The sequence below is a fragment of the Xenopus laevis genome, chromosome 4S (assembly GCF_017654675.1).
Source record: "Xenopus laevis strain J_2021 chromosome 4S, Xenopus_laevis_v10.1, whole genome shotgun sequence".
Classification (NCBI taxonomy): Eukaryota; Metazoa; Chordata; class Amphibia; order Anura; family Pipidae; genus Xenopus; species Xenopus laevis.
In genome coordinates, this window is record NC_054378.1 from 114,903,822 (window position 1) to 114,919,826 (window position 16,005).

The window sequence follows — 16,005 nt, forward strand, 5'->3', positions numbered from 1 at the left end:
AACAAAAAATCATATACATTGCAAAGAAGTCCAGGCTTCTTCCCATCCAGCATCCTCCAGAAGCGAAGGCTGTAAAATCAACAAACTTAATAGGGCTTAATATATCAAAGGTTAAAAATAAGGTTCACTACAGTTAAACAGAGGGAAACGCCACAGCTCTCTGTTGACTATGATTTTATGGGCATATTCACCAAAATAAAGCTGATACTATCATAAATATAACCCTAACGTCCCATAAAAGTGTAGAATTCCCTTTAGGGACAACTGCTACTAAAATATAAAAAACAGATGCGGTAAACATAAAACCTAAAACAAGGAAAACCTGTTTTCAAATCTGTGTACACCTGCTAGATCAAGAACTACTCAATAAAGCAGGTGGTCTGTTAAAACTATTTATCCACTCCCAGAGCCTGCTGTGCACTCATTAGTATACAGTATAGGAATATCTCCTAAATAAACAAAAGTCCAATTCTTGTAGCCAATAACTTTTAAGCTCGTGTTCGCAGATAAATGATAAATACTGCAAACTCCATATTACGGTGTATGTAGAATGAAAAGAAACGACTCCACACCTGTTCCCCTCGTTCTCCTGGGATTCCTGGGATTCCCCGTGGTCCAATAGTTGATTCCCCAAGAGGGCCTCTCTCACCCTGCAAATGAAGTTAACAAGACTTTTAAAGCATCTATACAGGTGTTTAACAATAAAAAGTTTTTCGGGTCCTGAAAAGATTTTCTGTGTGGCCTTTGCGCTCAGAATGACTTGCGTCAAGGGAATACTTTGCAAAAAGTGCTTACAGGCAAACTATTCAGCATCCCTTTAAACTGAAAATGCTTAGACTAGACTGCAGACCTTAGGGAAGATGAGGCTTCTAATATCCAATGACACTTTATATAGGATAGATCGGTATCACACATAGTAATATCCATTAAAGTGATCATTTTACATACCTTCTGTCCCTGAAGACCTTCTGGACCCTTTGAACCAGTAGGACCTATAGGCCCGGGAGGCCCTGGTAATCCATCAACTCCCCTAGGGCCAGCAGGGCCAACCATTCCAACAGACCCCTAAGATTAGATCAGTGATATATATTAGGGGATCCCAACAAAGTATCTCAACAATGACAGAGAGAGACAGATTCCAAGATGGAGTACAATGTGTTTCTGAATTTACCAACTGGTTTAAAGATACTGGTAAATGTATTTAACAAATTAAAATTACTTAAAATTCTTACTGGCCCAGTAAGAAGTCCGGGTAAGATACCATACCTTGTGAGGGGTCTGGGGCTTTGTGCACCCGGACCAGCAAACCCTAAGGGTGAGCTTGAAACTGGCATTAAGCGGTTTATGAAAACATAATAATTTATTAAACGAATTGATGTGTAATAAACAGAGGAACAGTTTATCGCAGGACTCGTAGAAAGAAAAATTAATTTTTTTGAATCCTAATAAGTAACACTGAGAAAGTCTTTTTGTGACCCAGTATAATCATGGCCTTAATGTTGGTAACCTCAATCTGCTTCCATTTCTTTCTTAAAGTGATACCGACACTAAAAATGTTATTTCAAAATATTAATCTACATGAAAAGTTACCTATAGGTCATGTTGATCATTTTACGTTGATAGTTCTGCTTTTATGAGTAATTATTACTTGAAGTTCATAAACCTGACTGTTTTGTCAACCTGACTGTCCCTTCTCAACTTGCTGCACAAATATGGCAGCACCCTTATAGGGAAAAAAGGTGGTAAGAAAGGTAATGTAAAAGCATCAGGCAAATACTTTTATGGCAAAATTATAAATAGCATTCAAAGATAATGTTATGATAGATATTATAAAAGGTTATTTTCTGGTGTCCGTATCTCTTTAAACTAAGCATGGTTGGGATATAAGGTAGGAATGTCCAGCCTATCACCTTGCTGCTCTTGTAGGACTTCAGATCCCAGATATGTCCAACAGACCTTAATCAGAAGTTGGGGTCTGCCATAACCGTATAATTTAATACTTACCCTGTCCCCTTTTTCTCCTTGGTCTCCTTTTGATCCCTGCAATCCTTCCATGCCTCTGTCACCCTGGTGACAAAAATTGTGTTTAGGTGTTATCATTTGCATTTTACAATGTACTAATTAATTCTGAAATTTAGTTCCATAACTTTATTCTTCTTCTTCTTATTGTTATCGTATAAAACTTTGTATTTTTTGACTATTTTACAACAGTGGACCCAAGAACTGTGTTTTTATCAGTCTGTGACTTTGCTGTGATCTAAGATTCTAAGAGAGTGACAACCAAATCTTAAAAACATAAAGGGGTGCCCTTTTATGCAAAGGTAAGAAAATATTAAACATGCTCTAAAATAATGAATCTACAAATCTGTTTGTCCATTTTATTTTCTCTAACCATGTGATCTTTACCTTTGCTCCAACAAGTCCTTCCTTTCCAGGCAGTCCTGGATGTCCTGGGATTCCTGGTTCCCCCTAGGTACAAAAACAGATAAACGAATCCACTGTATGATAGATTATCATTTTATAATACACAAAAGCCATAAATATCCTGTAAATTATATCCTTATAAACGGTGAGTTCTGATGTCATCAGTTATAAACGGTGAGTAGTGATGTCATTTCTGTCACATGACTCACTGAAACTTGTGTATTTTAATAAATAAAGTACCCCCAAGTGCAAAATACGAGGATATTAGAAGTTACCTCGGAGTTCCATGACCTGTATAAAAAAACTCGGCCTTGGGCCTTGTGTTTTTATATGGTAGTAAACTCCTCGGTAACTTATAAAATCTTCATAATTTACAAGAGGGAGTACTTTATTCACTATATAAAGTGCACAAAGAGTTCACTCACAGAATCTCCTTTCCTTCCTGGTAGTCCATGACGTCCAAGCATTCCAGTGTCACCCTAAAAGACAGGATAAGTATTCTGTTAATAAAAATGTACATTTGCTTAAAACAAAGCTTGCAGAGGACCGGTGATTTGGTCATGGGATGAGTCACTATTTTAAGGCCAGCCTTGTAAGGTGTATATAGCACTAAACAGTGACAAGATAACAATAGTGATGGGCGAATTTATTCGTCAGGCACGAATTCGCAGCGAATTGCCGCGATTCACTTCCAGCGAATAAATTTCACGAAAAACGAATGCCGGCATCCAAAAAAACGCTGTTTCACAAATTTTTTCAGTTTTGCGAATTTCATGGGAAATTCGTGATTATTTCTGCGAAGTGAAATGCCCCAAATTCGCCCATCACTAGATAACAACCTAAACTTTTTTTTAGTGTTCAAGTAGGTGACCTCATTATGAAGTGAGAATATTGGCTGAAAGGCAATTTTTGGGCGCACGGTACAGTGCTGGAAATTAAACCTGAGTCTATTAATATAGATCATGCATTTTTGCACTTCTCATACTTTACCTTATCTCCTTTTTCACCATCCTGCCCACAGATTCCCTTCATACCATGATTTCCCTGAAACACACATCAGAGCAGAGAAAAGTTATATCTGCCCTCTTGGGTCTCATGCAAGTGTCCTAATCATTTGTTCTTTGCTAAATCTATTTTGTGTCATCACACACCCACAAAAGCAGCACTAGGGAAGCCTAGGAGACCTAAAATGGCACAGACCTCGAAGTATGTGTGGGTATGCCTGCACCTCTGTAATCAGTCAGCTCTAGAGTTCATTTACTACATTTTAAATTCAGTAGTGATGTTTCAGCTGGGCGACACCTGAGGGTTATTAAGAAGTAAGATCTGAGCTCTGACATCTGAACGTTTTTGTCTTGATGTAGCCTTTCTTCATGGTTGTGGATAGATGTAAATACATTGTAATCCAACCTTTAATCCAACAGTAGAATTGCATTATAATCCTCTATTGTAGGCAAGGGCATTTAAAGTTGTTTTAGGCCTTCCAACAGGCATTCTAGTAGGTGTAGTTTATCAACTGAAGGGCTTTTGGTTGCTCATCACTGCTCTGATACATTCATTTGGATAATTTCAAAAGTGACCTGAACAAGTAAACTTTACTTTTAGGGGGTTATTTAGTAAAATTCGGTTGGCATTTTGGATGCCAAACTCTAATTTAACAGGTTTTTTTTTTTTTAACTAAAAATTTTTCTGGATTTAATAAACTTCGATGCTGCAAAAAGTCTGAATCCAAAAATCTGCCATCTCAGATCTGCTGAGGTTGTATTTCAGTCAATGGCAGAGGTCCCTACCCTATTTGGAAGTTTCTGTGGTCTGCGCTGGAATCATCGTCATTTATTTAAACACACAGTGCTTTATTTAAACTTACACAGTGCTTTAGACTAAAAATTCAAAAAATTGGGACTTTTCAGGGAAAATGCCTGAAAAAATCGTATAATCCTGGAACAAAAAAATCATACCTTTCGGGTTTTTGCTTGATTTTATTGAGTTTTTCCCCAATCAGAATAAATAGTGCTTTTTTAATAATAAATAAGGAAGGTAAAATTGTGGATTCTAGTTTGGTCAGACTTTTTAATTTTTAAAAATCTGAAAAATTTGGATTTTGATAAATAACCCCCATAATGTAAAGTAAACGACAAAGTTGGTTTTTTTGTAGGGGCTTACAGACATGCCCAGTCGTATGACTGACAACACAATCCCACCTTTATTCCCTTTAGCCCATGGATTCCAGGTTCTCCTCTTTCTCCTCGAATTCCTGGGATCCCATCTTTTCCCGGCATGCCCTGGGGAAAAACACAAGTATGACATTTTTTAATGCTTACAACAAAACTTAAATTAGGCAATGTGTAATGTTGATAAAATATAAACAAACTCACAGGCTCTCCTGGTTCCCCAAATGCACCAGTTTCTCCCTGGGAAAACAATGGAAGAAATCAGTTATCTATCATGCAATGTGTGTGTGTATGTGGTGGCCATACCTAGAATAAGGTTGACACAGCTGACATAATTTCATCATTGGGTCATATCTGTTGGTGGTTATGGTAATATAATTATGATGATCTTGTCTTACACCAGCACATGTAATACTGACCATGCATGACATAAACAAGATATTATAGAATTAAAAAAAGTGTTCTTACTTTTTGCCCACCAGGGCCACGAGCCCCTACAAAGCCAGTGGCACCTTTGTCTCCATGTTCACCTTTGACTCCCTGTTGAAATTAAGGCAGATTATATAATATAAAGGCAATGAAGAATATAAGAGTAAAGGTGGTTTGGTGTTCCAAGAATGCTGGCAATGACAATTTGACAATATCTACAAGGTGACAAGTTTTGGCATTTCAAGGCTACAGACAACTGTAGTCTACTCCAGTAAGTTGTTTTGAGGTTAAATTCTGTAGTTGCATAGGGCAAACTGGATGTGCCCAAGGCGAGGGAACATTAGAGTGACTTTCTAGATTAGAAATATCAGATTTTTTTAAAAAGGTTTTTATTTTGCATTTTCTCAAAACTAGGGATGCACCGAATCCACTATTTTGGATTCGGCTGAACCCCTGAATCCTTTGCGAAAGATTCTGCAGAATATAGAACCAAATCAGAATCCTTATTTGCATATGCAAATTAAGGATGGGAAGAGGAAAACATTTTTTACTTCCTTGTTTTGTGACAAAAAGTCCCTCCCCGCCCGGATTCGGGTTCGGTTTGGCCAGGCAGAAGGATTCAGTTGAATCCGAATCCTGCTGAAAAAGGCCGAATCCTGGCCGATTCCTGAACCGAATCCTGGATTCGGTGCATCCCTACTCAATACACAACAGAAACATAAGCATAAACAAGCATTGCTTTGATGGTTCAGCAGCACCCCACGAGTTACCAGTGGTGGCAATAAGCTGCTCCTGGTAACTTTAAGAGCTGAATTTTCAGTTTTCAAACTGGAAATTGTGCTCTTCTAGTGCAGAAAGGGCAATTGGGCTCTCTGCACTAATGACATGGACTCCCCCCCAGACCCCCTCCAGCGCTTCAGTTGTCAAAGGGCCAAGATTGCGCCCGAGAAAGCAGTGTCGGACTGGCCTACCATGATACCAGGAAATCTCCCGTGGGCCAAGGGCTCAGTGGGCCTCTTGCTTTTAACCATTTGGCCTATTTCATGGTCATTCCCTATTTCTTTATGAGAATAAAGAGGCTTAATAATGGAAGAATAGAGAATAGTATGTAGAGAAAAGAGACTAGGAGAATAAAGAGGTTGAGTGAGGAGGGGAGGTATAGTAGTTTGTAAAATGGGCCCTCAACCTAAGGTTTTCTGGTGGGCCCCTGGCATCCCAGTCCGACACTGTGAGAAAGATATGTGCTATGCCACTTGTGTAATGACTTATTCTTGTTGGGCATTGTACTCCTACGCCATAGTAGCAGATATCATGAATTAGATACAAAGAACAATACTAGGTGCAAGGGAGCACTGTATTAAACAGCTGCTACTGTTTCACAGCCCATTTATTCCAAGGGTTCATTAGTGATCTGAGCCTGCACTCAGATTATTTAAAACTATATAGCCAAGGGGGAAGGTGTGCTGTATAACAGAGCACCTACACCATGCCTATATGATACACATATGTTTGCCCCTGTACATTTGGAGGCCCATTTATCAAAATTCGTATTCAAAATAAGTGGTTTTTTTTACCACTATAAAACAAATTTTCACTAAAACCATGAATGATAAGTAATTTATTAAGAGATCTGAATGAAGAAAGCACAAACCAATAAAAGAATAAAAGAGTGAAACAAATCCAAATCTGAATATGACAATGAAAACCCCCCAAATCCTCGTTTTCGTAATAATTCACCAACGAAAAAAACCCAAACACTTCATAAACTCAAAAACCAAGAGAAAAATTTTATTATTGAAAATGGACAGCTCCCATTGACATGATCTTTTAGATGGTCACGATTTTTTTAAAGGAAAGTATAATCCACGATTTTTAGTGCTAAAAAAAAAGATTTGTGACAATTAAAAAAATATGAGACTTAGGGGCAGATGTATTAAGGGTCGAATATCGAGGGTTAATTAACCCTCGATATTCGACTAGGAACTAAAATCCTTCGACTTCGAATATCGAAGTCGAAGGATTTAGCGCAAATGCTACGATCGAACGATCGAAGGATTATTCCTTCAATCGAACGATTAAATCCTTCGAATCGAATGATTCGAAGGATTTTAATACAACGATCGAAGGAATATCCTTCGATCAAAAAAACTTAGGCAAGCCTATGGGGACCTTCCCCATAGGCTAACATTGACTTCGGTAGCTTTCAGCTGCCGAAGTAGGGGGTCGAAGTTTTTTTTAAAGAGGCAGTACTTCGACTATCGAATGGTCGAATAGTCGAACGATTTTTACTTCGAATCGTTCGATTCGTAGTCGTAGTCGAAGGTCGAAGTAGCCCATTCGATGGTCGAAGTAGCCCAAAAAACGCTTCGAAATTCGAAGTTTTTTTACTTCGAATCCTTCACTCGAGCTTCATGAATCGGCCCCTTAATAAATCAGCCCCTTAGAGTGGGATTCAAATTGTTACCTTACCAGTATTTTATTATAGCTTTCATCTAGTGGTGGGTTTAATGATCTGTGGAACATAGAATTATTTTTGTTCTGTCCCCCGCTGCTTGTATGCAATGACTTTTGTGTCAGAGGCACAGCACTTTACTCAAAGCCAAATCCTAGCAAAATTGAATTTATGACAGCCGATCCTTACCTTTTCTCCATGGAGACCTTGATCTCCTTTGTCCCCCTTTTCCCCATCTGAACCTTTTATCCCTCGATCCCCCTAAACAAATAGAACATTTACATACAATAAAGCATGTATAAATATATATATAAAAACATTTGCCATGTAAATATTACCCACTGTACAATTAGGTAAGTAGCGAGAACACAAATAAACCTGTTTTTGATGCATTCTATTTTGTTAAATTAGAAGATCTATAATTTTACATTCAGTCTGATTTTTTACATTTTAAGGTTTAATGAAACCTATCACCTGTTGTATTTTAATAGGTACAGGCATGAGATCCATTACCCGGAAACCCATTAGACAGAAAGCTCCGAATTATGGAACGGCTGTCTTCCATAGACTCCATTATATGCAAATAATCAGACTTTTTATAAATTATTTCTTTTTTCTCTGTAATAATAAAACAGTACATTGTACTTGATCCAAACTAAGATATAATTATCCTTATTGGAAGCAAAACCAGCCTATTGGGTTTATTTAATGCTTAAATTCATTTTAAGTAGACAAAGTATGAAGATCCAAATTATGGAAATATCCGTTATCCGAAAAACCCCAGGTCCCGAGCATTCTGGATAACTGGTCCCATACCTGTACTATATCACAAAAGGACCTTAGTGATCCCAAGTTTTCACCATGTTGCACATACCAATTCTCCTTTGTTTCCCCTTGGACCAGGAGGTCCCTCGATAGTGAGTGTTTCTCCCTGCACAGAAGGAGTAAAAATAAATCTACATTAGGAAAAACCACAACAGAGAACACCTTTATGAAGAAGTACAATAAAAGCCATACAACTACTTACCTTGTCTCCTTTTAGTCCCATTGGGCCTGAGTCACCCTTAGAACACAAAGAAAAAAATGTAAATCATCATGTCATCTTACTACAAGATAATGGGAACACCTGAGCCAGGGCTGTGTGAGACTTGGGATTTGATAGAATAACTAAAACGTTTCAATGCTATATGGAGAAACATGCCCAGTTTGTTTATTATAATGTAGAGTCTAGGATAACACTGGAATTTGAGTTTTAACTGCTTTGCCTATTACCCTGGCTATACGGGAAACACTCAACAGCGTGTTGAGCATGTTGAGGCAGAAAAACTATGCAATCTTGGTGGTGGTATCCAAAAATTAGAACATTAATTCTTGAGTCATGGGCAATATCATGCATATAGCAAAGAATGGACAGAGCCACTGCATGAAATCCTATTGGGTAAAAATATCAAGACAGTAAAAATATCAAGACAGCAAAATGGTTGAACTCTTCTAAAGTGTGGTTGCACCTTTCTATAATTTGAAGCAAGAATCTAATTTTAATCTTTATTTCAACAACACAACACAGTTAATCTAAGACTTACATTACTAAGAAATTTACCAAACATTTGTAATTATTTGTAAATTGAAACACTATAGCAAACTTCTCAGATTTTAAGAGATTTCCTTTGGCCCACCTTGTCTCCTCTTTCTCCTCTATTTCCAGGAAGACCCTGAAGGAGATCAAACCAAAACATGTTATAAAGCTTTTTTTTCTTTCTTTTTCAAAAGTTTTTATTATTTTTCAAGATAACCAAGCAAGCATTTATAAATTGCAGACGATCGTAAGTGGCTTTTTAAGACGTATAATATGCAGATATGAGATCCGACAAATTAAAAAATAAAAGAATGACACATCAAACAGTGTCTTAAATTGTAAAATTTAAGACTAAAATTGTAAAATTATCAAACTGTAAATATGTATCTTGTTTCTCTCTGCTTTGTAAATAAAGAAATAATTATTCGTAAAATTAGTTATAATTTTGTGGGACACCAATTTTATATCTAGCAGCCTCTTGTAGACAAAAACTATGTAAATTAAACAAAATATTTTCTAAGCATGCAGCCATATCCTCAATTCAATGTTGAAAAAGTTACTTGCGAGCTGAGGCCATAGCCATAAATGGATAGTGCTCTGTTTTCTTAGATAATTTCGGAGCTGCTTTACCTCCTTTGGAAACAGAATAGTTTTTGAATTCTAAGAATGCTAACTGTGGAGTTAGGATATAGTTTATAGAAATTTTTGGTATAGACGGTTAAGAAATGTTCTAAAGTTGACCTTATTAAGTTTACTTTGGGATATGACCATAAATAATGAAAAACATCAATATGTAGTTGTTTACACTTAGGACAAAAAGAGAATGAATTTGGGCCAAAGCCTTTTTTTAATACATAACCAAGATGTAGGAATCTAAATTCTCGATTTCTCTGGTCTTCATTATATTTAAGTCTAATGTAAACTGAGACAAGGGTTTTCCATCTGATGTCCATATCCATATATTACCAAGTTAAATTTGTCAACTTTGTTTAAATTATAGCTTTCTTTAATATGATTCCAGGGAAGTATTTCTCCAGTATCAGGATCCACAACCTGTCCTATCTGAGAAATGCCCTTATTCTTCCAGGAGAAAACAACTGTATTTTTGTCACGGCTGGCACCCTAAATTCAGAACAGATGTTAAGCACCCTGTTCTCAACTCTTGCTTCCGCCTTTCACCTCGGGAGGAGCCCTCGGCTAATTAGATGCCGCCAGGAGAGGTGCAAAGCGAAAGGTTCTGAACGAGCAAAGGGGCACAACGGTAAAGTCTTTTGGGCAGAAGGTCGCAGTACAAGGTTTAGACAGAAAGCAAAGTCAGATCAGGCCGGGTTGGGGCAGGCAAAGTACAAGCGGAGTCAAACAGGCAAGGGTCAAACCAGGAGATCAATCAGAAGGGTTACTGAATAGAGAAGTCGGTTACAAGGCAGGGTCAGAATTTCGGAAATCAGGATCGTCAGAAGCAGACAGGGGTCAAACCAGGTAGTCAAATCACAGAATAGCAGAAGCTTTAATAGCACAGAAGCACCAGGAACTCGCTAACGGGAAAGGCAAAATACATTTTGGGGTTTAAATACTTTTAAATTTTGAGCCACTGACGTCATCACGCCAACAAGGAAGTAGCGCGCCGCGCATCTTAACAACATCACTTTTGTGGCCCAGAGGAGTGGCAGCGTGGCAAGTGTCCCCGCCGGGGAGGCTGCAGGCGTCCCTGCAGACCTCCTCCCACTAGACCACCAGGGTAAGTTGTTACCGTTTTTTTTTATTTAGGAAATATGTGTGAATGGAGAAATGAAAACATTCACTTTATTTTGTTAAAATAACATTTTCCAAAGTGGAAATGGTGTCTCTGGATTTCTATTATATCTTTATGTTGGTTCATTTTATGTAAACAAGGAACAGCAGCTTCTTGAGAGTTCTTGAGAATAGTATTTTTTTCATTCTCATATAACCATTCCACTAGGCAACTAGCAGTTGAGGCCAAATTAAATTTTCTAAAATATGGAATATTGAGTGTTTTTTTAACTTAAAGACAGACCCATAACATCTTATAAGATGGTTTGAACCTAAACACACCTGAAATGAAATTATTCTTGTGACTACAGTAGATTTGGTTTGCACTAAATGCCTTGTATCTTGTGACAGAATAAGTGGATGGAACCTCGAACATTACTAACTTATAAACAGAACACATAAAAAGCATATGATATGCTAAATCAATTAATTTGCAATAACTACTTTTCATACAGAACTCCAGATAGTATATATAGTAGGCCATGCTTAGTATATTTGTTTATATAGTAATTTTTTGTTTTGCACAAAAGTCCCGGTGTTGCTGGTCTTCTTGGATATTGTATGATGTTTTATCTTGCACTTGGGTATTGAATGGAAGCTGCATGACATCCTCCAGCTTATATATATTCAACAACATGACTATATATATTTATATAGATATATATATTTATATAGTTATATATATATATATATATATATATATATATATATATATATATATATATATATATATATATATATATAATTTAAAGAGTGCCACACAGAAAAAGAAATTTCCTAGTGTGTATGCAAAAAGAATTCATTCAAAAATATATATACTATCTACTACTTACTGGTGGACCACGGTCTCCGTCTAACCCTGGGCGACCATCCTCTCCCTACACAGACACACATTGAAGCAGTTAGAATAGTGATAAGAGAGAATGTTCCATTATCTATTTGATCTATTATGTGTATATATCAAGAGAGCTAGATACATCTGTGCATCTAATGGAGAATCAGTAGCCAAAGTACTCACCCGTGGGCCTGCATCACCTCTTTCTCCTCTAGAGCCTAACTGGCCAATTCCTGAATCACCCTATACATAAAAGAAGAATATTGTACTATTTAGCAGAAACAACAAACAACAAAAGCTGAAGTTTTATCATTGGTACATTACTACAGAACTCTCATTACTACACTGGGTTGCAAAATAAAGGCCCCCGCTCACTATATACTCTCTCTTAACCCTTTTTGCAGGGTCGGACTGGGCAGGCAGGACACTGGGAAAAAACCTGGTGGTATGATGGGGCCCGAGAAGGCTGCACGCGGCGGAGGAGGGGGGCCCCAAGAGGGTAGCCCCAGTAGGCCCCACGCCCCCCAGTCCGACCCTACCCTTCTGGAATTTTCAGGAGTCTTCCATATTTCTAACTGTTATGTAGGCTGAGTAAGGGGCATAAACAGGACATTATGGGTTCTTGTTGGAGAATGGTTTGGTGGCCAAAAATAACCTGGATTTGGATCTTGGGAGGTTGATGTTTCAGACATCAGTACAAAAGCGGTATCATTTCTGGGGCTTTGCCATTGTAACTAAATACTGCCATCAGGTTGACAATTTCTCCTGACCATGTTTTAAATAGGTTGTGGTGTTTTTAAGTAGTCTTGTTTCATTTATACATCACTTGTATTTTTTGTTTGTAATGGTAGGTTCAATTATTTTCTAATTATAAAAAATACATACATACCTTATCACCTTTTACCCCTGATGGTCCTGCGGGGCCCTTAGATAAACAGAAGTATATTAATTAAATGTATTTTAAGCACCCCCATACAACTACTTGAAAAAAGCTAAATTCCAAATTGTGGTGTCCAAAACATGGTAATATTGAGCCAATCAAATATTTCATCAGGGCTGGAACTGGATAAGGCAGAAGAGGAATGTGTCTAGGGCACAAAGCTTGGAGAAGCCAGGTACTTATCTTTTCTGCTGCTCACCCCTAGTCTGGCTGAACAAGTACTGCAAAATGCACAAATGTCAGCCTGGCCTGGCCCTGTCTTTCATGGTGAGAAGTAGATCCATGAGTGCACACAACTCTAAAGTATATGTAGGGATCCATAGGGTTAAGTTACCCTATGGTCTGAAAATCTCTCATGGTAAAAAAAATCCCCTGCTGTGGCCAGCTTGGTGTTAGATCTAAATTGGAGTCCTTTGTCCCATGTGCAATGAGCCCCGGCAGATAACAGATTTGACCAGAAGACGTCACTGTTGCGCAAGAAGTATAAAAAGCTGAACTGCTGTGTGCTCAGTCGTTTTCCCTTCAATCCCGGGATGGGACTGAGGCAAATAGATGCCACATGGGTGGTGAAGCTCTTAGTGGGCTCGGGGATACCGGAACCCAGAAAATTGTGAAAGAGGCTTGGGAGTGCTCACACTGGATGGTTTTGGAGTTGGCGTGAAGATTAAGATTCCTGTGAGATGCTGTGAATGCCTGTCAGTCAGTTTGAACCCTAAGTGAGTGGCCTGGGGAAAGGGTATTGGAAGGTCCCGGCATGTGTGCCCTGTTTGAGAACAGGTGTTGTTTGGGTGCCTGCTACATGGGAGCTACTACCTCTATCCAACAGGAGAGGTATTTGAGGCAGGTAGCACTACCTGGGGTAACGAGCTCTTGGGACTTAGAAGACCACACGGGTACCCCAGGACAAGGTTGATAACTGCATTTTATTTTTCTCAGTTATATACAATTATATTAGTTAGTGCACTTGTGTGTTTACTTTTTGTTTTCTAGTGGGGCCACCAGTAGGCGTATCCCAAGATCCCACTAGATGGAGGCAGTATCCTGCCATTATACTTTTTCAGTATCTTTTCATTTAACAAAGGGGATTCAGGACCTGTGTATGGTAAGATATTAATCATAAACATCATATTATACATGTGTTGTCAAAATAATGTTATATAATCACAGGGTACTCATTTGTAAAGTACACAAGGCACTTACTTAAAAAAACCACTAAGGGGCACATTTACTATTGGTCGAATATCGAGGGTTAATTAACCCTCAATAGTCGACCGTCAAATTAAAATCCTTCGACTTCGAATATCGAAGTTGAAGGATTTACCGCAATTCGTTCGTTCGAACGATTGTAGCAAAAATCGTTTGAATCGAATGACTCGAAGGATTTTAATCCATCGATCGAACGATTTTCCTTCGATCCCAAATTGTCTAGAAAGCCTATGGGAACCTTCCCCATAGGCTAACATTGGTGCTTGGTTTTAGGTGGTGAAGTATTGACTATCGAATAGTCGAACGATTTTTAGTTCGAATCGTTCGAGTCAAAGTCGTAGTCGAAGGTCGAAATAGCCAATTCGATTGTCGAAGTAGGCAAAAAAATACTTTGAAATTTGAAGGATTTTTCATTCTAATCCTTCACTCGAGCTAAGTAAATGTGCCCCTAAAAGTTACAACAGATTTTCCAGAATGCCAGGCAGGCTTTTATAATCAACATAACAGAAAGTTGCCACCCCCTGTCCCAGTTCCAACATATCATCATACTTGGTTGCATACTTAGCGTGAGGGGCATGACAGGACCAAGATTTGTTAGAAGGATTTTGACCTAATACTTAAGGCCTAGCTGAGTTAGATAAGGCTAGTCCAACTTCTTTCCCTTGAGAAGGCTATTTATACTATGTGGGCTCAATGGACATTTGACTGATGGTTCAGGTCAACAATTTTAAATGAGTACACAACGTTGACTTTGTGTAGTCAAAAGGGATACATTTACTTGGTGCACTGCCCATGCTCACAAACTAAACACCCATTGTATTAGATCATTTTCCTAAAACACAGTCATACATGCAAGCTCAAAACATGGACATCAGGTTAGAGAAGCAGATGTTTCATTGAAAGTTGTATAACTTTGAGCAGAATGCAATTTCCCTTGCGATACAAAAGTTGGCAAAACCAAATAGCTCACCATTGCTCCAGGTGCTCCAGGTGGACCTTGTGGTCCCACATTCCCCTCTCTCCCTGCAAATCCCTGCAAACCCTTTAGGAAAGGAAAAACAAACACTCAACTTGTTGCTTGATATGATACATGGTTTCAGATACATATGAGTTGTAAGTAATGCTGTTTGTGTTAACACCATTCTGTATAATCTGATTAGTATTTAGGCAGTAATCATATACATTTCTTTTCCCAATGTCTTTTTTCTAAAGTATGTTTGGACACTTACCCTTTCCCCTGGTTGGCCACGGGGACCCAGCTGTCCAACTTCTCCTCTTAATCCTGGCTGACCAGGTATCCCTGCAATGCCCTGCAGTCCAGGAGGTCCAGGGGGCCCAGATAAACCAACATCTCCCTGGTAAATAAAAGGAGGCAGTTTAATTAACTGCAAGTGATTACAAAGTTTGTATAACGTGTCTATTCCAAAAAATATGATTTATTTTTATTTCTTGCCTACTTACTAAAGCAATCGTTAGGTGCATAGTTTGTATTTTCTTATACTATTCACAGAGAGCTTGTAAAGCTAAATGTAGTATTCAAGCATCTTACTGGAATTATTTACAGTGGCAATGAACCTACTATTAAAACCTTTTCCTTTATAGTTTTTACATTTTTTTTTCAAAACCAATTATTTTGAAGTTCTCTTAAATTATGACTCCTAGGATTCTTTCAGCTGTTAGTGATAATACTGAGCTGCCCATAATTTTTGAGCTGAATGATAAACTAGGAATCTTAAGCTATCCAGGACTTTGGATCTGAAAGGAAAAATTAAGAATCCTGTGCTAAAAGACCATACTGAGTTAAATAAGAATAAAACCAATCCTGTATTTAATCGTCTTTAATTACATGCAATTCCTATAGGGATAGTTATACTTGGCAAAGAAGTAGCCTGACAGATTTGTAATTGATTGACCCCCCTTCACAATCTATTATTCTGTACATTCATCCATTGATATGACATTGGTGCAAAACCCTCTTTATAGATGATTACTGTAGGGTTCGGCCCACACACGAAGCTGTGCAACAACAATATTAACCAACTGATTAGCTTCGGACTCCAGTCCATTGGTCTATCAATTTAAAATCAAACATGCCTGACACATGTCGTATGTGATGCATTTAACCGAAGGGATAGTTGCCTATGATTAAGTATATTATGTACAAAATGAACCAGGAGTGTT

The 16,005-nt window shown here is 38.1% G+C and overlaps 1 protein-coding gene across 6 annotated transcripts in view; it reads right to left on the reverse strand.

The window, feature by feature from the left end:
- Positions 1 to 16,005, reverse strand: part of LOC108715880 (collagen alpha-1(VII) chain) — a 138,511-nt gene that overhangs the window by 10,902 nt on the left and 111,604 nt on the right. For all 6 annotated transcript variants that reach the window (XM_018261401.2, XM_018261404.2, XM_018261402.2 and 3 more), the window contains 18 exons: positions 15,054 to 15,179; positions 14,795 to 14,866; positions 12,568 to 12,603; positions 11,862 to 11,921; positions 11,677 to 11,721; positions 9,153 to 9,188; positions 8,504 to 8,539; positions 8,351 to 8,407; positions 7,666 to 7,737; positions 5,064 to 5,135; positions 4,800 to 4,835; positions 4,626 to 4,706; positions 3,415 to 3,468; positions 2,850 to 2,903; positions 2,407 to 2,469; positions 2,005 to 2,067; positions 949 to 1,065; positions 573 to 650 (listed from right to left, as the gene is read on the reverse strand). In XM_018261401.2, the coding sequence (XP_018116890.1) occupies positions 573 to 650; positions 949 to 1,065; positions 2,005 to 2,067; positions 2,407 to 2,469; positions 2,850 to 2,903; positions 3,415 to 3,468; positions 4,626 to 4,706; positions 4,800 to 4,835; positions 5,064 to 5,135; positions 7,666 to 7,737; positions 8,351 to 8,407; positions 8,504 to 8,539; positions 9,153 to 9,188; positions 11,677 to 11,721; positions 11,862 to 11,921; positions 12,568 to 12,603; positions 14,795 to 14,866; positions 15,054 to 15,179 (1,158 nt within the window). The remainder of the gene's footprint in view (positions 1 to 572; positions 651 to 948; positions 1,066 to 2,004; positions 2,068 to 2,406; positions 2,470 to 2,849; positions 2,904 to 3,414; positions 3,469 to 4,625; positions 4,707 to 4,799; positions 4,836 to 5,063; positions 5,136 to 7,665; positions 7,738 to 8,350; positions 8,408 to 8,503; positions 8,540 to 9,152; positions 9,189 to 11,676; positions 11,722 to 11,861; positions 11,922 to 12,567; positions 12,604 to 14,794; positions 14,867 to 15,053; positions 15,180 to 16,005) is intronic.